At 47.2% G+C, this 26,327-nt stretch overlaps 1 protein-coding gene across 4 annotated transcripts in view; it reads right to left on the bottom strand.

The window, feature by feature from the left end:
* Positions 1-2,236: 2,236 nt before the first annotated feature.
* Positions 2,237-26,327, bottom strand: part of cobll1b (cordon-bleu WH2 repeat protein-like 1b) — a 287,566-nt gene continuing 263,475 nt past the window's right edge. For all 4 annotated transcript variants that reach the window (XM_072474084.1, XM_072474076.1, XM_072474061.1 and 1 more), the window contains 4 exons: positions 20,257-20,479; positions 18,745-18,848; positions 16,086-17,716; positions 2,237-4,766 (listed from right to left, as the gene is read on the bottom strand). In XM_072474084.1, coding sequence (XP_072330185.1) covers positions 4,542-4,766; positions 16,086-17,716; positions 18,745-18,848; positions 20,257-20,479 — 2,183 coding nt within the window. In that variant the 3' untranslated portion in view covers positions 2,237-4,541. The remainder of the gene's footprint in view (positions 4,767-16,085; positions 17,717-18,744; positions 18,849-20,256; positions 20,480-26,327) is intronic.

The raw sequence follows: 26,327 nt of genomic DNA, 5'->3' as shown, positions 1-26,327 counted from the left end.
AAAGCTTTTGGGACAAAAAGCTGCTGCAATAATGTACTGAATAAAACAATGAAATAAATACCTCTAGAAGTCAGACTTTCTAGAACAGTATAAGGAGACTACACAAAATAGTGTTCACAATCCAAAAACATCCAGTGTTGGAACCCAGTTTATGACTGAGACAAGAGACAGAAACTAGAGACTTCTCGCAATGGAGGAGGGAGTGAACATCATGGGCGGGATTCACCCACCTGAATGCAGAGTGTTGACGCCGTTGTAAAAACTGCAGTGTTTAACAATGGCGCCATCGGACCGATACGTGTAGCGATCCTCTACCCTAAGGGAGGCCAGCATGGTAATGGAGTGTCCCACACCGCTCCAGCTGCTGATACCGGCATCAAAGGGGTGCCGTGGGTCTGTGCATGCGCGCAGTGACTGGAGCAAATATGTACACGCGCAGTGCGATCAGCGCGAATACGCGCATACGCACTGCGATCGGCGCAAATGTGCGGTAGCCTCCTTCTCCGCACCGGCCCCCAAAGCAACATGGCATAGGGCTACGGGGGGCGGCGTGGACAAAGAGGTCCCCACCACAAGAGGCCAGCCCGCCGACCGGTAGGCCCCGATCGCGGGCAAGGCCACGGTGGAGGACCCCCCCCCGGGCAAGGCCACGGTGGAGGACCCCCCCCCCCCCCCCCGAGGTCAGACCACCCCCCCAGGCTGCCCCAGACAGGATGGATGCCAAGGTCCCGCCGGGTAAGACCAGATGTGAATGGCGCCGGGGGGGAATCGGGCTTTTTGGGCGGCCACTCGGCCCAACCCGGGGGTGGGGGGTGGGGCGTAGAGCGGCCCCCGACCGCCGGCAATTCTCCGCTTACCGGAGAATCGACAGACCGGTCCCGGCCTGGCGATTCTCCGACCCGGCGTGGGCTGAGAGAATCCCTCCCATATATTCTTGATGATACAGAATTTAAATGTCATTTTCAGTGACTCTTCTTCTACTGTTCTGGGGTACAGTACTTCAGATGCCAGTAAATGAGCATTTTGCAAGCATGTTTAAAAACAATACTTTGATTGTGAACATCAACAGAGGAAACCATCAACATCCTCATCAGGGGCGATTCTCCACTCCCGCGCAGGTTGGGAGAATCTCCTGGGCCGCCAAAATTTCAAGGGACGCTGGTCCGACGCCCTCACTGGCCTCAGCTCAGCTTGTTCAGTCATTCTCCCAAGCGGCGGGAACGGCCCCATCGAGTTCCACGGGCGGCAGGCCGGAGACACCCAAAATGGCGATTCTCCGGCACCCCTGCTATTCTCAGGCCCGGATGGGCCGAGCGGCCAGGCCAAAACGTCGGGTTTCCCCCTACGCCGTCCACACCTGGTCGCTGCCGTCGGGAACAGCGCGGGAACGCTGGGGGGCGGCCTGCGGGGGGGGGGAGATCCTGCACCGGGGGGTAGCTCAAATGTGGCATGGCCCGCGATCGGTGCCCACCGATCGTCGGGCCGTCCTCTCTGAAGGAAGACCTCCTTCCTTCCGTGGCCCCGCAAGATCCGTCCGCCATCTTCTTGCGGGGCGGATTCAGAGAGGACGCGGCCGCAAAATGGCCATTTATGCGGCGCCGTCTTTACGCGGCGACAAGGCCTGGCGCGTGTAGATGACGCGGCCCCGATCCTAGCCCATTATCGGGGCCTGAATCGGTCGGGACCGGGGCCGGTTTGCGCCGTCGTGAACTTCGACGGCGTTCACAATGGCGTGGGCACTTCGGGGCGGGAGTGGAGAATCCCGCCCCAGATATCCACACATGTACTTTTCCTATAGCAGTGAGTAGATAGCGCCCCACAAGGAAACTTTCTTCCTTCTTCAGAGCCCAGGGGGACCTTGGTCACCCTCATTACATCTACCACCAATTTGCCCGAGAAAGCAAGCTCGACACATACCTGGGATCAATTCTGGTATTTTCCTGGTTCACTGGCCTCAGCTCAGCTTGTTAAGTCATTCGGTGGCTATCAGTGCAGCCATTTTCTTCTTGGAAATAATATGTTCAATACTCAGGGATCAGGGGTTATGGGGAAAAGGCAGGAGAATGGGGATGGGAAAAATATCAGCCATGATTGAACGGCGGAGCAGACCCGATGGACCGAGTGGCCTAAATCTGCTCCTATGCCTAATGATCCTGGGAGGAAGGAAAGATGTTGGTGTTGGGAGATGTGACTCTTGGTACTGTTGGAAAGATTCATAACTATTAGTACAACTCCATTACTAACAACATTCAATTGAAATTTTAATAGTGGACTTGAATGTCTACAGAAGGGCTACAACAGTCTCAATTCCAGTAACTCAAATTGTTGAAACTAGCATACAGTTAAGTAGGAAAGTAACAGTTTCAACATTAATATGTTACTATTAACCCAGTAAATTGGATCAACTTCCATTTATCTTTCAGTTTTCAATACTTGCTGCAGGAAAATAATTCACTCACAAACCAAATGGAAAGAGATCCCTCGAGTTCAACATTGAGAATGTAGATTTAAAGGAAATTTAGACTTAAGAGGGTAAAGAATTTAAGGCTTCAAATTGTGTATTATTTTTGGTTAGTGTACAGAAATGGAAACATTGAATATTGTAGGACTTAGGAAGCTGTGAATTCTTAAATACAGAGCTAAATCAGAAAATATATTCAAATCTGAAAGTGACATATCCAACTATATAAGAACAAATAATATTGACAGCATTTTTACTTCAACATAAATATTGCACAATTTTTGCAAAGACAAGCATTCATTATATGTCAGCTAACATGAGCCATTTTATACATTAAAGTTCCCTTCCCTCACCCCATAGCTTTCCAATAATTGAGTAAAGCAATGAATAGAAACAAATTGAATGAATTGCTCCAAAGAGTGATATTAGATACATTATTTTCAATTATTTCATTTTACTCCCACATGAGGTTGCAAAACAAATTAAACATTTATCTGAACCACCAGTTTCTTCACAAATAATTAATTAACTGATATTCCTGAATCAAACTAATCTTTGAAACACAAAAGGCAGAAGATATATATCAATTTTAATCCATTGCATATATTCCTTGGCATAACACTTTATATGACAGACATCCGTGTAACGTTTTAGTAACAGATCAAGCTAGTTTCTATCTACAGAAGGCTTCAACCGAATATTTGATTTTTTTAAATGTTTTATTACACGATCAAGTACCTATTGATTTGGCTGAATTTGCAGTAAAGTGCAAGCCAAGTGGTCCCATAAATGCTTTTACTTTGTGAATTCGCGACAGAGCTTTCATTGGGAGACACAGGGTTGGATTTTACAGCAGGCTTTGGGACCGCAGCATTGGAACTAAATGAGGGTCAACGAGCCCGCACTTGTTGGCAGCAAGCTGAGGACACAATCTTCCTGGAGGTGGCCTCCTAATTGGCTATTTCTGCCCGATGCTGCCAGCCCAATCAGAGGTCAACAACTCTGGTGCCTCAGGACACCACCAGAAGTGGGCGCCATTGTCAGGTCAGGGATTGTGAGGATACCTCAACGTGATGGTCCCCTCAGGGAGCCAAGAATTTAAATTAAAAACTCCTCAAGAGCGTAGAGGAAGTCCCGCTCTCCCCAAGTGGAGCATTTGGAGTGTGGGAGGGGCCAAATCCTGCCCATGTCCCCCCTCATTGGGGCATGGAACCTTTGGCGCTGATGGTCCTCTGGTTTGACACAAGGAGGCAACCATCGCTGCGACGGAGGCCTTTATGGCAGGTTGGGGGCCTCTCCACCACCACCAAAATGCTGCCGTGTCCAGTAGATCAACATTTACAGTGCTTAACTATCTAAATTGGCTGCCTGCCTCTGGTGCCCGCCCACCTCCCTCCACTCCCACAACCACTTTCCCACCTAAGTCTCGACACAATGGGGCTGGAAAAATCCAGCCCACAGTTTTGGGAACACCAGAGATCTGAAATTACAACATGGAGAAATACAACACTGCTGAGTGTTCACCAGGAAAACCAAAAATATTGTTTGGTTTGTTGTTGAACATATGGAAGGCATATCACTAAATCATAAAAGCCAGAAAGGCTGAAGACAGTAATTGGTTTTAAAAAAGTATGACAAAATATTTTCAATTGCATTTAAAATATTTTTAGTCCCATTACAAATATGTTTCTTTTTAAATCTTATTGTATCCTTTTATGTACAGCATAAACTTTGTAGATTTTGTATTGAGATTATAATATAAGGTCTGAACTTGGGATGGTTTGATTATAAGTGCACATAATTTTCACAGACAACATATATAGTATTTGTACTTTCACAGACAACAGATATAGTATTTGTATTTTCAGGTTCACAATTAACAGTTGAGTTATCACATCAAGTCTATTTGGAGACAGGACCTCTCATATTCCAGTGAATTGCAATGTGTAGTGCAAGAAGATACTGATGACGTATGTGCTTTAAGAGTTTTATAATTACTGGATAATTTCTCAGTTGTAATGGAATAAATTTCAAAATATAGTAGATAAATTTAGTTTTAGTCAACTATTAATACATGTAGCTACATTGTGGCATTTGTGTCCACCTTTTTAAGTTTGGCAGCTCCTTCTCCTGAGCGAATGGCATCCAGTACAGCTTGATGAATTTCCCCTGGGTCACTCATTTGGGAAATAAAATTAGGTTTTGATTCTCTTGAAGGAGACGGCAACTTTGATTGTGTGTGATGTGCCTGTGTTCCTGCAGTGTTGTCCCGATCCTTGTCTGTTTCTCTTTCAGGAGACAAAGTCTGTAAAAGATTACAAGACAACTGAAATTCAGGGTGTATCAACTAACTGCTAAATGTGGCAAATTCTGCAAAATGTGACTAAAACCAGATTATCATCCTCCCCCCACTCCCATCTTCTGCATAATTTCCCAACTACATTAAAGCATCTAGTGTTATCCTATTTAATGATCCTTGACCAGATCTCTTTCGGTAAAATTTGGTGAGGGACCAATAACGCTTTGTTAAGTAGACAAATTTTGAGATTCAAGACACTTGCTTAGTGAATAAAACCAATAGATTCCATGCGGTTGGAACAAAAAAACTAATTTTACTAGGTCAGAAAGATAAAACAAGTTACGATATCTCAACTTATGTTTTAACATTCAGGGTAATTATGCGGTACATTCAAATTAACAGGCCAACTGCAGCCGAACACATCAAGATAGAGTCCAAGGATTGCTCAACAACCCACCCAGACATCAGCATGCTCTGTCAGTTAACCAATCTCATGAACTCTCTCTCACACAAAGGATTCCAGTCTTCATCTATGTAAATCTCACCTTGGAATTCTCTTCACAAGTTCCTCCAACTTGTACAGCATCAACAACAGCTCACCTTGCAGATTTTCAATCTCGTCTCCCAAGATTCCGTTCCCCTGAATTTTCAAGTATGCACTCAGCTGAAGTTGTGCTCGTGAGTGAGTGCTTTTCGGCTGTTTCGTGTAGGTCACTACTGATCCAAAGCGATATCTTTGCCTCATGGGCGGCACGGTAGCACAGTGGTTAGCACTGTTGCTTCACAGCTCCAGGGTCCCAGATTCGATTCCTGGCTTGGGTCACTGTCTGTGAGGAGTCTGCATGTTCTCCCCATGGCTGCGTGGGTTTCCTCCGGCTGCTCCGGTTTCCTCCCACAAGCCCATAAGAAGTGTCTGTTAGGTGATTTGAACATTCTGAATTCTCCCCCACTGAACCCGAACAGGCGTCGGAGTGTGGCGACTAGGCGATTTTCACAGTAACTTCATTGCAGTGTTAATGTAGGCCTATTTGTGACACTAATAAAGATTATTATTATAATAAAAGCCCACTGAACATAGTCACCAATCTTCTGTCGCCTTCTTGAAATTCAGAGCTTCTTCCAAATCCTCTTCAATTCGTAGGACTGCTCCTGAGCCCTCACAGATTGCCAGGGATTCTCCCGAGTCTTCTTTACTCTTTCCTACTTTAACTTAACTGGGACATTACCCTGTCCTGTCTCCTTTTGGGACTTTCTCTCTGTCCCCTCTCCGTCTCTTACTTGGGACATTTCTTTTCAATGGCATTCCGCTGCTGGTCACATGACCTGGGGTTTTATGCCATTTTCCCTTCGGGCGCAGGAATGCTGGGCCTGCTCTAGACTCAAAAAACAAAGATGCCGATCTGCTCACGTGCAGACCACTCCCAGTCTGCGCATACACGGAAACCCCAAGTCTGTCAGCATTTGGAATTCCCGACCTCTGCCCTCAGCTGCCAGGTAAGTGTAGCCTTCATAACACTACACAAACCATCTAGTGAATTAATTATCATTATCAGCCGTTCCTCTGTTTGATGATTATGTCTAATCAGGGGTGCAAATTTCTGCAATGGGTCTTCATTTGACTGAATAGATCGATTCTTGGTCCACAGATCTTTGAGGACATGGTGAAGGGTGTCCCATCAGGAAGTGGAGTCTAGAGTGCAGATTTGCTTCTTTTTCTTTCCTTCTCTGACGTCACACTGCTTTATTATTAAGATGCAGTTAATGGGTGCATTCTGAACACTGGTAGTAAGCTCCTCGCAGTTGCTAATGTTGATGCTGTTGCACTGCAAGGGGAGGTTCAGAGTGCCTCTGAAGCACTTTCTTTTGTCCTCCCTGGAAAAATGGTCATTTGAGAATCGAGAAAATAGGATCCATGAGGAGAGATGGTTTTCAGCCATCGGGACACAATGTCCAGTCCATCAAAGTGGATTTTGCAGTTCTATCTGAATGCTTCTGCAACTGGCTTCAAGAAGGACACTAGTTTGTTCGATCATAGAATTTACAGAGCAGAAGGAGGCCACTCAGCCCATCGAGTCTGCACTGGCCCTTGGAAAGAGCACCCTGTTTAAGCCCACAACCCAACCCTATCCCCATAACCCCTCCTAACCTTTTTGGATAATAAGGGGCAATGTAGCATTGGCCAATCCACCTAACCTGCACTTCTTTGGAGTGTGGGAGGAAATGGGAGCACCCGGAGAAAACCCACGCAGACACGGGGAGAAAGTACAAACTCCACACAGTCACCCGAGGCTGGAATTGCACCTGGGTCCCTGGAGCTGTGACGCAGCAGAGCTAACCACTGTGCCACCGTGCACGATATGGACGTTCAGGTCCATAGTTCCAGGAAGGTGTTCCTCCTATTGAATCCAAGAAGATACGGCGGAGGCATTGCAGATGGAGTTTCTCTGCTGCTCTTATGCATTGCTGATAGACACTGCAATGTCAATGGGCAGCACGGTAGCATTGTGGATAGCACAAATGCTTCACAGCTCCAGGGTCCCAGGTTCGATTCCGGCTTGGGTCACTGTCTGTGCGGAGTCTGCACATCCTCCCCGTGTGTGCGTGGGTTTCCTCCGGGTGCTCCAGTTTCCTCCCACAGTCCAAAGATGTGCGGGTTAGGTGGATTGGCCATGCTAAATTGCCCATAGTGTCCAAAATTGCCCTTAGTGTTGGGTTGGGTTACTGGGTAATGGGGATAGGGTGGAGGTGTGGACCTTAGGTAGGGTGCTCTTTCCAAGAGCCGGTGCAGATTCGATGGGCCGAATGGCCTCCTTCTGCACTGTAAATTCTATGAAACTCTATGAAACTGCAGTGCAGGAGTGTGGTTACACCAACTGCTCTGCACACTAGGGCTTCTGTTGACTTGCAGAGGTCTTTCATATCAAACCTTTAAGTGCGACCATCATGGCCCTGCCTTGGATTTTCATCTTTCTAAATCATAACTAATGAAAAGTACATTCACTATTATTTTTTTCCAATTAAGGGGCAATTTAGCGTGACCAATTCACCTAGCCTGCACATTTTATGGGTTGTGGGGGTGAGACACACCACACACGATAATTTTATAACTTTAAGGCAAATAAAAAGATAGGTAGAGTTGCAGATATTGAAGGGGACTGTCAGAGAATACAGCAGAATGTAGATAGATTGGAGAGTTGGGCAGAGAAATGACAGATGGAGTTCAATCCAGACAAATGCGAGGTGATGCATTTTGGAAGATCAAATTCAGGTGTGAATTATACATATACAGTAAATGGCAGAACCCTTAGGAGCATTGACATACAGAGGGATTTGGGCTTTCAGTTCCATAGTTCTATGAAAGTGGCAATACAAGTGGATAAGGTGGTCAAGAAGGCATACAGCATGCTTGCATTCATCGGCCGGAGCATTAAGTACAAAAGTTGGCAGTTCATGTTACAGTTGTATAAAACTTTAGTTAGGCCAAATTTAGAATACTGTGCGCACTTCTGGTCGCCACACTACCAGAAAGACATGGGTGCTTTGGAGAGAGTGCAAAGAAGGTTTACCAGAATGCTGCTTGGTCTGGATGGTGTTAGCTGTGAAGAGAGGTCGAATAAACTCGGATTGTTTTTGTTGGAAAGACGAAGGCTGAGGGGAAGACCTGATTAAGGTCTACATAATTATGGGAGGTATAGACAGGGTGAATAGTCAGTAGCTTTTTCCCAGGGTGGAAGACTCAATTACAATTCCTACTAACTGTCCTGGCTTGACACAATTCACACCTCTTTAACCTGGGGTTACCCCATCTCTGGATCTGTAAAGATTTAATCACCTGCTAATGGTCGCATTCCAAGCATTGTCTGGCATCTTTGAATTTGTCTATATATGTGTTTCTGGAACATACCTCTTCATTCACCTGAGGAAAGAGCAGCGCTCCGAAAGCTAGTGACATCGAAACAAACCTGTTGGACTTTAACCTGGTGTTGTAAGACTTCGTACAATTACAAAGGGGCACAGGTTCAAGGTGAGAGGGGGAAAGTTTAGGGGAGATGTGCTGGGAAAGTTTTTCACGCAGAGGGTGGTGGGTGCCTGGAACGGGTTGCCAGTGGAGGTGATATAGGCTGGCACGATAGCAACGTTGAAGATGTATCTTGATAGACACATGTTCTTGATAGACACACGAACGGGCAGCGAATGGAGGGCCACAGATCGTTTAGGCAATAAGTAATAGGTCTAAATAAGGAATCTGGATCAGCCCAGGTTTGGTGGGCTATAGGGCCTGTTCCTGTGCTGTAATGCTCTTTGTTCTAATTCTAAGCAGTACACTTTAGAAAGGATGTGAAGGCTTTACAGAAGGGACAGAAAAGATTTACAAGTGTGGATCCAGGAATGAGGGACTTTAGCTTTGTGGATAGGTTGTTATATTTAATTTTTAAAATTATTTTGTTTATTATAAGGCTATCCTCTTCAGTGTAGTGACCATTTAACAAAGGTGTTCAAAATCATGAGTCGTCGAGAGAGAGTAGGTAAATTGTTCCCTTTGACAGAAGGATTGAGAACCAGGGGACATCAATTTAAAGGTGTTTGGCAAAAGAAGCAAAGGCAACATGAGGAAAATTATTTTTACAGAGGCGAGTGGTAGATCTGGAGGGACAAGCCTGGGCAGTGCCAACCTATGCTGGGGGCACTGCCATGGGCAGACCCTCTGGGGAGCCCCCGATGCTGATGGTGGTGGGGTTATTTTCTGTGTTGATCAGGGCACTGTTTTTAAAGGGTTTCTTGATCTCTGCGGAGACGTCCTTGCCAGCTCTATCAGGCTTCACTCTGCCACACACTGCGCCCTCTGAATGTTTCTCCCCCAGAGTAGCTTTAAAAAAAAAAGGGAACATTCCACCCATGGGGCGAATGCCCTGCTGCTGTGCCATAATCATCACATACAATTTTGGAGCTGGAGTAGGCTACTCGGCTCCTCGAGCTTGCTCTACCATTTAATAAGATATTTAATAAGGCTGGTCTGATTGTAACCTCAACTCCACATTTCCACCTGCTCAGTTCTGTTCTATGGTTCTAACTCACATTCAGTGCTACGATTAGGTGATTACAAATTATGACCTTGACATCCCCTGTTGACGTTGTTTTTAAAAAAAATTGAGTCTTTTTATATAAAAAAATAGTAGCAGCAATAATCAGATTTAGTAAATCCCACAATCGGTACTTTCCCAAACGTCCTCCTTTCTGCTTGGTTAGATTGTTCGAACCTGATTGCATGGCAATGGAACACACTAAACTGTTATGGAGAAATAGTTTTTATGACATGAAAGATGGAGACAACTATAACCACCGTTTTCCATATCATTCTTTCTGAATATTCAGCATTGAGTAGATTCCACTTAATAGGGTGGAATCTTACTAGTTAATACAAGAAAGAATTATTTTGATATGGTACAAATATCACAAGAGTCTTCACTCCAGGACCAGGGGCAGCACGGTAGTATTGTGGATAGCACAATTGCTTCACAGCTCCAGGGTCCCAGGTTCGATTCCGGCTTGGGTCACTGCCTGTGCTGAGTCTGCACATCCTCCCCGTGTGTGCGTGGGTGTCCTCCAGGTGCTCCGGTTTCCTCCCACAGTCCAAAGATGTGCAGGTTAGGTGGATTGGCCATGATAAATTGCCCTTAGTGTCCAAAATTGCCCTTAGTGTTGGGTGGGGTTACTGGGTTATGGGGATAGGGTGTGGGTGTTGATCTTGGGTAGGGTGCTCTTTCCAAGAGCCGGTGCAGACTTGATGGGCTGAATGGCCTCCTTCTGCACTGTAAATTCTATGATGGTGACCACCAAATCCAGAAGCAAGGCCAGGTGAGCTTCTGGCCCCTTTAGTATTACTGGTCTTAAAACTCTAGACACTTGTAGGAATAGTCCTCTGGTAGTAGCACTGCATCATGCTAAATTTACACTAAGTTTGTCCTGAAATTGTAAACTTGGAATTGTTGAAATTTATTTGGAATCCTGATTTCATTACAATCTATATCAATCCTGTCACGGTATCTTTTCCTCTTTTATCAGGAATGCTGACATAATGAGTTGTCAAGGTCTGGATACAATTATATTTTTTAGCAGTTCAGATGCAGAGTTACAGAACAAAGTAAACATGAAGATTCTGAGTAAAACTAAGCCAACATTATTTGCAAGCTTCTTGGATATATCCACTTCACCCAGGTCCACTCCCCTGCCCAATCTCCGCAATCTCGTAACCTAACCTACACACCTTTGGACACTAAGAGGCGTTCTCGAATAACGACGAGTCAGAATACAGGAGGGAGATAGAGAACCTAGTGTAATGGTGCAGCGACAACAATCTATCCCCTCAATGCCAGCAAAACTAAAGAGCTGGTCATTGACATCAGGAACCCAAGTACTGTACACATCCCTGTCAGCATCAATGGGGCCGAGGTGGAGATGGTTAGCAGTTTCAAATTCCTAGGGGTACACATCTCCAAAAATCTGTCCTGGTCCACCCACGTCGACGCTACCACCAAGAAAGCACAACAGCACCTATACTTCCTCAGGAAACTAGGGAAATTTGGCATGTCCACATTAACTCTTACCAACTTTTATAGATGCACCATAGAAAGCATCCTATCTGGTTGTATCACTGCCTGGTATGGCAACTGCTCGGCCCAAGACCGCAAGAAACTTCAGAGAGTCGTGAACACAGCCCAGTCCATCTCACGAACCTGCCTCCCATCCATTGACTCCATCTACACGTGGGGAAAGCGGACAGCATAATCAAAGACCCCTCCCCCCCAGCTTACTCAATCTCCCAACTTCTTCCATCGGGCAGGAGATACAAAAGTCTGAGAACACGCATGAACAGATTCGAAAACAGCTTCTTCCCCCCTGTTACCAGACTCCTAAACGGCCCTCTTATGGACTGACCTCATTAACACTACACCCCTGTATTTTTCACCCGATGCCGGTGTTTATGTAGTTACATTGTGTACCTTGTGTTGCCCTATTATGTATTTTCTTTTATTTCCTTTTCTTTTCATGTACTTAATGATCTGTTGAGCTGCTCGCAGAAAAATACTTTTGACTGTACCTTGGTACACGTGACAATAAACAAAATCCAAATCTTAGCACGGCAATTCACCTAATTCACCTGCACATCTTTTATAATGATCATTTATTTTCACAAGTAGGTTTCAACGAAGGTACTGTGAACAGCTCCTAGTCGCCACATTCCGGCGCCTGTTCGGGGAGGCTGTTACGGGAATTGAACCGCGCTGCTGACCTTGTTCTGCATTACAAGCCAGCTGTTTAGCCCACTGTGCTAAACCTGCCTTTTGGACTGTGGGAAGAAACTGGAGCACCCGGAGGAAATCCACGCAGACACGGGCGAAAGTGCAAACTCCACACTGACAGTCACGCAAGGCTGGAATCGAACCCGGGTCCCTGGCGCTGTGAGGCAGCAGTGCTAACCACTGTGCCATCGTGCTGCCATTTGAGACTTAGCACATGATATTTCTTGCAACACAATTAGAGACCTCATCACTATTGTAATCATTTAAACTCTGCTGTGGACTACAGTTTTATACTAAGATAGTTGTTGCCTGGGTGTTATGGCCGAGGTGAAGGTAGGCAAATAAAGAATGACATTGTTCACTTTTTAAGATTGCTGGTATCTAATTTCACTATGCTTTGTCAGAGAAGTACAAATATTTAAAGGAAGTCAATTTGTTTTGAAGCAATGGAGGCTTCTGGCGTTAAAAATATTGCTATCATGCAAAAGCTATGTTGCAGGCGTACATTTACTTCTGAAAGGCTGCTCATTTATTAATCATTTACGCAACAAAACCCCCAAGTATATGCATGTACAGCAAGTGATTTTGAAAGGTTTCCATCCTTTCGAGAGTTTGAAATGCAATGAATGTCATCTCTCAAAGTCCAATGCAACAATATCACAGTTGCCCATCTTGACAACAGTGGTCACCTTCGACACGGGTGTTTGTAAAAGAGGTTCACTTTTATCTTGTCATTGTCACAATTCCAGGACTTCACTAAACTGACATTAAAGAAAATTTATTTTGAGTCGCCAAGACCAATGACACTCTTTGAGGCGCAAGTGACCAACAAAATCATTCAAAGTACTAACCAGCAGAAATTCAAAACATCAATGGCAAGTTAAAGACAACTGATAAAGGCGGGGAGGCAGTGGCATTGCCGCTGGACTATTAATCCAGAGACCCAGGGTAATCCTCTAGGGATCTGGCTTCCAATCTCACCACAGCAGATGGTGGAATTTAAATTCAATAGAATATCTGGAATTAGAATCAATGTCCTTCCTTTAAGGAAGAAAAACTGCCATCCCTTACCAGGTCAGGCCTATATGTGACTCCAGACCCACAGCAATGAGGTTGACTCTTAAATGCCGTCTGAAATGGCCAGTCAATTGTATTCAACCGCAACGAAGAAAACACAAAGGAATGAACCCGGACGGATCACCCGGCATCGACCTAGACGCAGTAAACGACAATGGCAAATCCATCCCTGTCACCATACAAATTCTTCCTTACAAACATCTGGGATCTTGTGCCAAAATTGGGAGAGCCGTATCACAGACTAATCAAGCAACAGCCTGACATCGCCATACTCATAGAATCATACCTTACAGATAATGTCCCAGGCACCACCATCACCATCACTGGGTATGTCCTGTCTCACCGGCAGGACAGACACAGCAGAGGTGGCAGCACAGTGGTATATCGTCGAGAGGGCGTTTCCCTGGGAGGCCTCAACATTGACTCTGGACCCCATGAAGTCTCATGACACCAGGTCAAACATGGGCAAAGAAACCTCCTGCTGATTACCATGTACTGGCCCCCCTCAGCTGATGAATCAATACTCCTCCACGTTGAATGCCACTTGGAAGAAATACTAAGGGTGGCAAGGGGCAGGTGGGACTTCAATGTCCATCACCAACAGTGGCTCGGTAGTGCCACCACTGACCGAGCTGGCTGGGTCCTAAAGGACGTAGCTGCTAGACTGGAACTGCAGCAGGTGGTGAGGGAACCAGCACGAGAGAAAAACATATTTGACTTCACTAACTTGCCTGCTGCAGATGCATCTGTCCATGAAAGTATCGGTAAGCTTGACCACCGTAGTCCTTGTGGAGACAAAATCCTGTGTGGCACTATCACCGTGCTAAATGGGATAGACGTTGTATGGATCTATCAACTCAAGACTGGATATCCATGAGGCGCTGTGGGCCATCAGCAGCAGCAGAATTGTATTCAACCACAAGCTGTAACCTCATGCCCCATATTCTCTACTCTACCATTACCACCAAGCCAGGTGATCAACCCTTATTCAATGAAGAGTGCAGGATAACATGCCAGGAGTAACACCCAAAAATGGGGTGTCAACCTGGTGAAGCTACAAAAAAAAGGACTGCCAAACAACATGAGCAGCAAGTGACAGAGCTAAGCAATCCAACAAACAACAGATGGATTTTAAGTTCTACCGTCCTGCTACATCCAGAAGTTGGTGGATAGTAAAACAACTCACTGGAGAAGAAGGCTCCACAAGTATCCCCATCCACAATGATGCAAGAGGCCAGCATTTCAGTGCAAAAGATAAGGCTGAAGCATTCGCAACGATCTTCAGCCAGAAGTGCCGAGTGGATGATCCATCTCGGCCTCCTCCGGAGGTCCCCAGCCTCACAGATGTCGGTCTTCAGCCATTTTTACTCCGCATGATATCAAGAAAAGGCTGAAGGCACTGAATACTGCAAAGGCTATGGACTCTGACAATATCCCGCTAATAGTACTGAAGACTTGTGCTCTAGAACATGCTGTGCCCATAGTCAAGCTGTTCCAGTGCAGCTTCAACACTGGCATTTACCCGGCAATGTGGAAAATTGCCCAGGCATATCCTGTACACAAGAAACAGGACAAATTCAACCCAGCCAATTGCCGTACCATCTGTCTACTCTTGATCATCAGTAAAGTGATGGATGGAGTCAGCAACAGAGCAATCAAGCATCATTTACTCAGCAATAACCTGCTCACGGAGACTCTCAGTTTGGGTTCCGCCAGGGTGACTCAGCTCCTGACTCATTACAGCCTTGGTTCAAACATGGATAAATGAACTCCAGAGGTGAGATGAGAGTGACGGTCCTTGGCATCAAGGCAGCATTTGACCGAAAATGGCAACAAGGAGCCCTAGCAAAAGTGGAGTCAATGGGAATCAGGGGGAAAACTCTCAGCTGGTTGGAGTCGTATCTGGCACAAAGGAAGATGGTTGTGTAAAAAAGAGCTTACTGAGCTCCATCTAGCATATTTATGCCCCTTTCTAAAATTGGTTCTTGTCTGACCTCAGCAAGCTGAAGTCAGTTTTCTCAGGCATATGACAACCAAACCAAAGATCCTTATTCAGCTGAATGTGGAGCCAAGAGGAGCATTCCCTCTCCTTGATCTTATCATCTCCTCCAATGACTGGAGAGTTACCTGCAGGGCTGCAGTGGAAATACAGTTTACTGGGGCTGTTTAATGATCAATTTCCTGTGGTTCTGACATCAGTCTATTGAGACATGTGCAGCATGCTCTCGACCTGGATCGTACTTAGATCTTGGCTCAATTTCTAAGTCAGAGTGATTTGCGGCAGTTACGCTTTACAATTAAAAGCCAGTTCACGTTCCTTTCTTCTGAACTGCACCAAGGCACTTATTAACACCTGCCAATGTGCAGACTTCTCTCTGAAGGAGTGGTTAACGGAAGATTTTCCTCAGGATGCTATATACATCAATTAGTCCTCAAGACCATATCAATAATGTAATAGATTGTAATAATAATCGCTTATTGTCACAAGTAGGCTTCAATGAAGTTACTGTGAAAAGCCCCTGGTCGCCACATTCCGGCGCCTGTTTGGGGAGGCCGGTACGGGAATTGAACCCGCGCTGCTGGCATTGTTTTGCATTACAAGCCAGCTGTTTAGCCCACTGTGCTAAACCAGCCCCTGTGCTGAATATCATAGAATATTCCTATTATTGTAGTGCATGCGATTCAAAATGAGCACTCTCATAGGAGATGGTATGTTTAAAATCACATGGCACATATTGATATTTACACAAATTTCTAACAAAGCTTCATTATTTGACTCAAATCAAAATTCTCCAAATAATCTGGTTGTAAACTTAACTGCGTTACTGAGTATGCACTTATCAGAGTTTAACATGCACGTGGCAACTTAGAAGAGGAATAAAGGTACAATAGGTTTGTTGCAAGTCAAACGCTAGTAAATAATTTTCCATTATTGTAATATTGTTACCTGTTTTATTATGTTGGTGTGATTGGACTCATTGGGAATTGATGAAGGTAGATGCAATTCTCTGTCTGCATACTTAGTGGGAGATGATAGGGTTGATGAATCTGTTCCAGTACTCTTAGGTTTAAAGGAACACGTTGTATTTGGTTGGGTTTTCTTGACCGCAGAGGAAACCGCAAGAGCAAAAGGTGATGGTGAGGTAGAGGTGTGTGTTTTCGTAGCAGCTACAGTAGTTCCGAGACCTCTTGTGTCACTTAATTTTACACGAATGTTTGGCTTGCTTGGTACTTTGGGAGGTTTTGAAGGTCGCGATGCAGATCTCTCACCAGATTTGGACAATTCTTTTTGGGCATTCCTTTCAGAAATAGCAGCAAATTCTGGTGGCGGTGGAATGATAGCATCTAGATCATCTGTATTTGTCGGACTAACTTCCTGACATGGCACTCCATTTTCCTCCTTTAATAAAGATGTGCTTTCGCGATCAAAGCTGGATTGAGATGGTAAACTCGAGCTTCTAGCAAGTGCAGACGTAACATATTGTCCGGAGCTCCTTTTGTGCAGCTGGAGGAAGACGGATCCGGACTTCATTTTTCTCTCTGAAGAACTCTGGGTTCTTCTATTAACTATTAGTATGGGCTGTACAGCTTCACTGTCAGCAGCCAATGTGGAACCTGCTGTATCTGGGTAATGGGATTGGGTTGTGGAATTAATGGGCATCCCCTTTTCACTTGTGTCCAAGTGCGCCCTATGGTGAAAAGCAGCAAGCTCTCTAATAACGCTCGATAGAGGTTCTTCTGATGTCTCAGGCTGCTTTGTTGACTTTTTTGAAACGTCAGGCTCTGGGACAAAATCATAAGAGGTTTGATCATCTGCTGTTTCAGCTTCCGGCATGATTCCATATGTGACGAATGCTTCATTTTCGAAAGACTTTGAAGGGACAATTTTATAGGTAGTCATTCCAATCTTTGGTATATAGTCTCGTGTGATTTCATTTGAAGGCTTAGGCTTAGGCTCAGATTCACTCTTATATAGCATTGGGATCTTTGTTGGACTTTCTGGACTTCCGATTGCATCTTTGGTTGACAAGGATGCACAAGAATCAGTGGATGCTGAAGATTCTGTAGCTGGTTGGTTCACAGCAGGCAGTATACCTTGCTTACCAGCAAGTCCTTGTACTTCTGGGTCAGCAGAATTTTGTTGTTCAGGAGACACCGGCAGAGTGAAATTATTAACATGCGGGTGTTGTACGTTTGCAGAGGTATGTTTTATAGTCGTATCACATGATGGGCTAATGCTACCATCTGTTGCCTTGGTAAATGAAGCATTCTGAAAATCCAGTGCTTTATCAGCTTCTTTTGCGTTAATTGCTTCAAATTTCCGCTCATTGATCTCCATTTGGTCCAAATATTTATTTTGGTCTTTAACAGTTACATTAGACGATGGAGAACTGGCAAAATGTTTTGGGTCCGGACTGCTTCTTGTATTTCTGGAAATGCTCGTCACCTCTGAAGTCTGAGTCAGCTTTTCTGCTGGTCCTTCATCTCGTGGTAACATGGGGCTGGAGCCTGCCATTCCATCAGAATCTCTCTGATACACCTCACTGTTTGTACTTTTGGAAATTGGTGGTTCTCCAACTAAAATGAAAGCAAAGGAAGTGATCAGTTTACTGGCATGAGAAAAATCACCACCAATAATACTTAGCAAGTTCCACAAGCATTTGTAACCTATAATACAGGCATTAAACAGAGAAATGTTCAGCCAAATATCTATCGGGCTATACGGCATTTGGTCTTTCACAAAGCAAGCAAATATGCCATGGCATTCCCAATGATGTGTGTCATATTTTAGGATTCTGTGGCCATTTTTCCATGTAAGGGTCCAGGAGTAGGTGTGTTTAAAAGGGTTTTAAAAAGTTTTTAAAATGTTTAAAAAGGAGTGTAAGCTTGCTTTAAAGGATTTCAGTCCGAGGACATAAGGGCGCTCAGATATATACTTGGTTGTGACGGGGCATCTGAAATTAATGTCCTGGGGGTCAAAAAGATCATTTGAGCTCAAGTGACCAGTCATATTCACTGATGATGAGGCAAACCTAGTAACTTGTACTCAGTCGAACCAGAGACCACTTAACTTGGTGGATTCCACTGAGGAGGAGAGGGAGGAGACGTGTAGTCAGTTTTGACCAAAAGCTGACACTTGAATCATTATTTAAAAGAAGCGTCAGGGTGACACGTAAAGGTTGAAGAGACCGGAGATTGTAGGGTGGAATATTCTGTAGGTTTGGGATCAAAGAGATTATTCTGTTTAACCTAAGTAAGATGATCCATCAGAGCATGCCTAGCTTTGTATGTTCTTTATTCTGAATCATGTACACAAATGCTTAGTTGTATTTGTTGAACTATATGATAATGATCATATCCATCTCTCCTGGTGATTCACTGATGTACATGTGACGAAGACAAAGATGCAGTCCAGACAGCAGGACAGTTTCATTGTTACATTTCTAGATCCTATTGCCTTACAAATAAATATTGGGCAGTGCAATTCAACAACTCTAAACTCAGTGGGAAAAAGATTGTGTGGAGCACGAACAGCAGCACCGACCTGCTGGGCTTAATGGCCTGTTCGCGGAATGGTTATGGTGTTGTTTACATGTGACACTTACCAGATGTGTTTGTCATTGACAGATCCGTATCCATATCTGCCATAATCGAATTTTCATCCTTTTCCATCACAATTTGGCTGTAGACACCTTCAGCTTTACTTACTCTGTTGAGGTACAAGTATAAAATAATAAAGTGGAAGCACCAGTATTAAAGTGGGCTTGTATATGTGCACAGAATTTGCAAAATGTTTAACAAAAAAAAAAATGGAGGCGGGGCTGGGAGTGAGGATTGTGTTGGGTGTTATGGAGAGAACATTTATGGTTATGCTGCCTGATTTTTCAAACTGATCCGGTGCAAAGCTTTAAAATCGTTTCAAAATTAAAAGTAAAATTAAAGCATAATGATTGGCTCTGCAAAATGATAAAATGTACAATGTAAATTGGCTTCACATTTTCAACAAATGGAAACCTTCGTATTAAAATAGGCATTGGATGCGCGTAAACAATTTTTTGCAAGCGATTAATGGAATCCACATCTGGCATGTGCTGAAAAGTGTTACAAATAGACAAAAAAAATCAAAACCCCATGGTTCGGAGAAATTCGACAATCCACAATTATAAAATTAGTTTTGCAGAAGCAGAGTTGTTGTTCAGCATTAATTATGATTTAGTATGGTGTTGAAAACCCAGTTATATCTCATTCAAAAAGGCATAATAATTTAAAAGTTTTTATTTATTGTGAATAAAAGTATTAAAAAGTGCAAGTTTCAGTTCAGTGGTTTTTAACTAATACTCGGGACTTCCAACATTGCATTCTGCGGAGGAATGGTGAATCACTGACAACATCTGGATATCCACGTTTAACTATACATATGCGGAATCTACAAGTTGCTGTCAATTTCACTGTCAGTGACAGTAAATACTAATAATTTTGCTGGGCAAAGTCTTGGCCAATGCCTTTCCGTGATTGAGATATCTGATGAATATTACTTAGCAAATAGCAACAGGCTTTACGCATTCAATATTTTACATCACGAAAAGACTGTCTTGCCTCATATTTACCATGGAATTTTTATCTTCTGGATGACTGGAACACAATGTCACAATACATTACACTTCATATCTATTTCACTGCTCATTATCATAAGAGATAGCAAGCAACAGACTGAACTCCATTAAGTGCAAAAGTAATTTGATACTTAAAAGATTAGACTTCAGTAAACTGAGCAGACAATATGTTGGGAATTAAATTTTTAAAATTTTTTTAATAAAGAGTACCCAATTATTATTTTTTCCAATTAAGGGGCAATTTAGTGTGGCCAATCAACCTAACCTGCACATCTTTGGGTTGTCGGGGTGAAACCCACGCAGACACGGGGAAAATGTGCAAACTCCACACAGATAGTGACCTGCGGCTGGGATCGAACCCGGGTCCTCAGTGCCTTAAGCAGCAGTACTAACCACTGCCCCACCGTGCCGCCATAATATTTTGGGAATTGTTTAAACAATGTTTTAATACAGTCATCTGAAGTGCACAAGAAGCCACCGACCATATCATTAACAAGTACTTACTTGCTCTCAGGTTTGGAATTGGTTTCTTTATCTGTCACATCTGAGTTGCCAGGTTCTGAAGTCTGTGCGTTTTCAGAATTGGATGGAACATCTATGGAATCCTGTTTGCAGAGTGCCACTTCTCCTTTTCGAACAATAGCACCTTGGGCATCATCGACGTCTAGGGCTCTTATCTCTTCCGTTTCAACAATCTCCTCAAGGCTATGTTCAGATCCAATGCCAGCTGCACTCACAGGAAGTCAAGAGTCAAGTACGTGTATTAATGAACAAGCAACAGTACTTTATCAATTTACAAAGCTGTTCGTCAAACCGAACGGTTAAACAACTGAACACATCTTTCAGATCTGTATTTTAAGGGGATTAAATTGCAAAACAAACCTCTTTTTAAAAAAAACATTCTGCAGCAAGGCAATATGGTTTCTAAATGATTTATTTATCAGATGATAAACCTGCTCAAATTGTGCTGGAATACAGGCAACACACACATTTTCCTTTGCTGTGTGGTCCACAATATTCAATTTCAAATGCACTGAAAACTTATCACTGTCTGCCAATGACACCATTACAACAGTGTTATTGTTTACCTGCAATATACTGCCACATTTCTTCCCCATGTTGCTGACCAAACATTAGTGGCAGCTTATTTCATATTGATTTACATGGGCGATAGTATATGCAAACATTAATGGCAGCTTATTTCATATTTGATTTACACGGGTGACAGTATATATGGTCTAATGGTAAAATCCAACTACTTTCTAAAATAAAAGGACAGTGCTGTGGATGCTGTTAATCGGGAATAAAAACGTAAACTGCTGCCAAAACACAGCAGGTCTGGCAGCATCTGTGGAGAAGAGAAACAGAGCTAATGTTTCAAGTCCAAAATGACTCTTCTTAAGCCACTATTTTCTGTCTGCCTGAAGAAGATGCAGCCTCTGACTACTGGGTGGGTTGTAGCATGAATCGATGCTATTTCCTTCAGTGCTGGTGAATCCTGAAATTATCTGCTGAGAATGAAAGGAATGAACTAACATCAATAATTGGGTGCCTTCCGGTTGCGGCTATGCGGAGCTAAGTAGCACGTTCGGCAGCTCCCGCTAAAAACGGACTTTTGGGCTCTTTTTAGAGCCTGTAACAACACTTGTTCGGCGTTTCACGGTGTGGGAAGGGGACAGCAACATTCCCCCGATAGTGTATGGATTGGACCAGGAGTGGGGCGATTATAAAAGTGGCATTGAAGCAAAGAAAGGTGCGAGGGAGGAGGACCAAGATGGCGGCGGGCGGAGACCAGGCAGCGTGGAGGCAGTGGGCGCAAGAGCAGCAGGAGCTTCTCCAGCGCTGTTTTAAGGAACTGAAAGCAGAGCTGCTGGAGCCGATGAAGGCTTCTATCGTTAAGCTGCTGGAGACCCAGACGGCCCAAGGGGCGACGATCCGGGAGGTTCGGCAGAAGGTCTCGGAGAACGAGGACGAGATCCTGGGCCTGGCGGTGAAGGTGGAGGCACTCCACAAGAAATGGCAGGCGAGGTTCAAGGAGATGGAGAACCAGTCGAAGCGGAAAAACCTGCGGATCCTGGATCTCCCGGAGGGGCTGGAGGGGGCCTACGTGGTCACCATGCTGAATTCGCTGATGGGAGCGGGGGCCTTTCAGGGGCCCTTGGAGCTGAAGGGAGCCCACCGAGTGCTGGCGAGGAGGCCCAAGCCCAGCGAGCTGCCGTGGGCGGTGCTGATGCGGTTCCACCGGTTTGCTGATCGAGAGTGTGTGTTAAGGCGGGCCAAGAAGGAGCGGAGCAGCAGGTGAGAGAATGCGGATCTACCAGGTTTGGAGCGCGGAGGCGGTGAAGAAGAGGGCCGGTTACAACCGGGCAAAGGCAGTGCTGCATAGGAAGGAGGTGAAGTTCGATATGCTGCAGCTGGGCGTCTGTGGGTCACCTATAAGGATCGACACCATTATTTCAAGTCCCCGGAGGAGGCGTGGGCCTTTGTTCAGACCGAAAAACTGGACTCGGACTAAGGGTCGGGGACGAGGGGTTGCGGTGGAGAGATGGTTGGGTTGTGCTTCGAGGGGGGGGGGGGTTCTTTGTTTTTTTGGGGGTTGATTTGGCATTGTTTTGATTAGGTCCGCCGGGTGGGCTCGTGGGGGGGTGGGTAGGTAAACCGCTTGGGGGGTTGATGGTCGGTCGGGGAGATGGGGCCCCGCGGGGGGGGGGGGGGGGAGAAAGGCCTGAGTTGGGGGTAGTGGGACCGGGCCTGGAAAGGGAGCTGCGCTAGGGGAGGCGGGGCTGGGCCGGAGCTGGGAAGCGCGGGCTTTTTCTCCCGCGCTGGGAGTGGAATGGATGACATTCTGCTGGTGGATAAGGGGGAGGGGAAGTTCCACACTGGGGGGGGGGGGGGTCGATGGAGCGGCGGTTGTGGCCGGGGTCAGCAGGAGTCAGCTGACTTACGGGCGTGCAATGGGGGGAGCAATGCAGCTAGGGGGGGACCTAGTTGCTGCTGGAATGGCCAAGGGGGAGCTGGAGTTGGTAGAGGAGGTCGGGGCAGGGGTCTGCCGCTGTGGGGAACAGGTCGTGCGGCGGGCACGTGGCTGGCCTAGGAAGGGCTATGGCTAGTGGGCGGGGAAGGGGGGGGCGGGTAGCCCCCTGATCCGGCTGATAACCTGGAACGTAAGGGGACTGAATGGGCCGGTCAAGCGGGCCTGGGTGTTCGCGCACCTGAAGGGGCTGAAGGCAGATGTGGCCATGCTTCAGGAGACACACCTGAGGGTGGCGGATCAGGTAAGGTTGAGAAAGGGGTGGGTAGGCCAGGTGTTTTATTTGGGTCTGGATGTAAAATATCTGGGGGGGGTGGCGATCTTGGTGGGGAAGAGAGTGTCGTTTGAGGCGTCAAGCATTGTGGCAGACAATGGCGGTAGGTATGTGATGGTAAGTGGCAATGTATATGCCCCGAATTGGGACGATGTGGGGTTCATGTGGCGTATGCTGGGCCGGATTCCGGACCTGAAGACAGGGGGCCTGATAATGGGGGGGGGGGGGGGGGGGGGGGGGGAATTTCAGCACGGTGCTGGACCCGGCATTGGATCACTCTAGGTCTAGGACGGGCAGGAGGCCGGCGGTGGCCAAGGTGCTGAGGGGGTTCATGGACCAGTTGGGAGGGGTGGACCCATGGAGATTTGCGAGGCCGGAGGCCCGGGAATTTTCATTCTTCTCCCATGTCCACAAGGCCTACTTCCGGATTGACTTTTTTGTCATGAGCAGGGCGCTGATTCCGAGGGTGGAGGATACGGAGTACTCGGCGCTAGCCATTTCTGATCATGCTCCGCACTGGGTGGACCTCGAGGTGGGGAGGAGAGGGACCAACGCCCGCTGTGGCGCTTAGAGGTGGGGTTGCTGGCGGACAAGGAGGTGAGCGGGCGGGTCTGGGAGTGTATAGAGAGGTACCTGGAGGCTAATGACAATGGGGAGGTGCAAGTAGGGTTGGTCCGGGAGGCGCTGAAGGCGGTGGTCACAGGAGAGCTGATCTCCATTAGGGCACACAAGGAGAGGGGGGAGAGGAGAGAGAGGGAGAGGTTGGTGGGGGAGATGGTGAGGGTGGATAGGAGGTACGCAGAGGCCCCGGAGGAGGGATTGCTTAGGGAGCGGCGTAGCCTCCAGGCTGAGTTCGATCTGTTGACCACCAGGAAGGCGGAGGCGCAGTGGAGGAAGGTGCAGGGGGCGGTATATGAATACGGAGAAAAGGCGAGCCGGATGCTGGCGCACCAGCTTCGGAAGCGAGTGGCAGCTAGGGAGATTGGGGGAGTTAGGGGTGGAGGAGGGAGCACGGTGCGGAGTGGGGTGGGTATCAATGGGGTCTTCAGGGACTTCTACAAGGAACTGTACCGGTCTGAGCCCCCACTGGAAGAGGGAGGGATGGGTCACTTCCTGGACCGGCTGAAGTTTCCGAGGGTGGAGGAAGGGCAGGTGGCGGGGTTGGGGGCATTGGTTGGGTTGGAGGAGTTGGTCAAAGGGATAGGAAGCATGCAGGCGGGGAAGGCACCGGGGCCGGATGGGTTCCCGGTTGGATTTTACAAGAAGTATGCAGACCTGCTGGGCCCGCTGTTAGTAAGGACCTTTAACGAGGCAAGGGAAGGGGGGGCTCTGCCCCCGACGATGTCTAGAGCGCTGATTTCCCTGATCCTGAAGCGGGACAAGGATCCCCTACAGTGTGTGTCATATAGGCCGATCTCACTCTTAAATGTAGATGCAAAGTTGCTGGCAAAGATTTTGGCCATGAGGATAGAGGACTGTGTGCCGCAGATCATACACGAGGATCAGACGGGGTTCGTGAAAGGGAGACAGCTGAATACGAATGTATGGAGGCTCTTGAATGTTATAATGATGCCGGCGATGGAAGGGGAGGCGGAGATAGTTGCGGCGATGGATGCGGAGAAGGCCTTCGATAGGGTGGAGTGGGGGTACCTGTGGGAGGTGTTGAAAAGGTTCGGGGAGGGGTTCGTCAGGTGGGTGAGGCTGCTGTATGAGGCCCCAGTGGCGAGTGTGGCCACGAACAGAAGGAGGTCAGAGTATTTCAGGCTACACCGGGGGACGAGGCAGGGGTGTTCCCTGTCCCTCCTGCTCTTTGCGCTGGCGATTGAAGCCCTGGCCATGGCGTTCAGGGAGTCGAGGAACTGGAGGGGGCTGGTGCGGGGTGGGGAGGAGCATCAGGTGTCGCTCTATGCAGATGATTTGCTGCTATATGTGGCGGACCCGGTGGGGGGAATGCCGGAGGTGAAGAGGATCCTTAGGGAGTTTGGAGATTTCTCCGGGTACAAGCTTAATATGGGGAAGAGCGAGTTGTTCGTAGTGCACCCAGGGGACCAGGACAGGGGGATTGGTGAGCTCCCGCTAAAAAGGGCGGAGAGGAGTTTCAGGTACCTGGGGGTCCAGGTGGCTAGGAGCTGGGGGGCCCTACATAAGCTTAACTTCACGAGGCTGGTGGAGCAGATGGAGGAGGAGTTTAAGAGGTGGGACGTGCTGCCACTCTCCCTGGTGGGTAGGGTGCAGTCAGTTAAAATGACGGTGCTCGCGAACATTTTGTTCCTGTTCCAATGCCTCCCCATCCTGATCCCTAGGGCCTTCTTCAGGCGGGTTAACAGGAGCATTATGGGGTTTGTGTGGGCGCAGAAGACCCCGAGGGTGAGAAGGGTGTTCCTGGAGCGGCGCAGGGATGGGGGGGGGGGGGTTGGCACTGCCTAACCTCTATGGGTATTATTGGGCCGCCAACGTGGCAATGGTGCGTAAGTGGGTGATGGAGGGGGATGAGGCGGCATGGAAGAGGCTGGAGATGGCGTCCTGTGTGGGCACGAGCCTGGAGGCGCTGGTGACGGCGCCACTGCCGCTTCCTCCAACGAGGTATACCACGAGCCCGGTGGTGGCGGCTGCCCTCAAAATCTGGGGGCAATGGAGATGTCACAGTGGGGAGGTGGGGGCCTCGGTGTGGTCCCCGATTCAGGGGAACCACCGGTTTGTCCCGGGGAGGATGGACGGAGGGTTTCTGAGCTGGCACAGGATAGGTATTAGAAGGGTGAGCTGAAGGAGAAGTTTGGGCTCCCCCCGGGGAACACCTTCAGATATATGCAGGTAAGGGAGTTAGTCCGGCGGCAGGTGGTGGAGTTCCCACTGGTGGCGCCACGCAGAGTCCAGGACAGGGTGCTGTCGGGGGTGTGGGCTGGAGAGGGGAGGATCTCGGCAACGTAGCAGGTGATGCAGGAGGAGGAGGAGGCCTCGGTGGAGGAGCTAAAGGGTAAGTGGGAGGAGGAGTTGGGTGAGGAGATTGACGAGGGTATGTGGGCGGATGCCCAGGGGAGGGTGAACTCTTCCTCCTCTTGCGCGAGGCTCAGCTGCATACAATTTAAGGTGTTCAGGGAGCCCAGCAAATCACACCCACATGATCTGGGCTTGCCCAGCGCTGGAGGACTTTTGGAAGGGTGCAGCGAGGACGGTGTCGAGGGTGGTAGGTTCCAGGGTCAAGCCGGGCTGCGGGCTCGCAATATTTGGGGTGGCAGAGGAGCTGGGAGTGCAAAGGCCGGTATTCTGGCC

This window comes from Scyliorhinus torazame, chromosome 2 (assembly GCF_047496885.1).
Source record: "Scyliorhinus torazame isolate Kashiwa2021f chromosome 2, sScyTor2.1, whole genome shotgun sequence".
NCBI classification, from domain to species: domain Eukaryota; kingdom Metazoa; phylum Chordata; class Chondrichthyes; order Carcharhiniformes; family Scyliorhinidae; genus Scyliorhinus; species Scyliorhinus torazame.
Note: the sequence above shows the minus strand (reverse complement) of the source record. Positions and strands in the feature narration are given on the sequence as shown.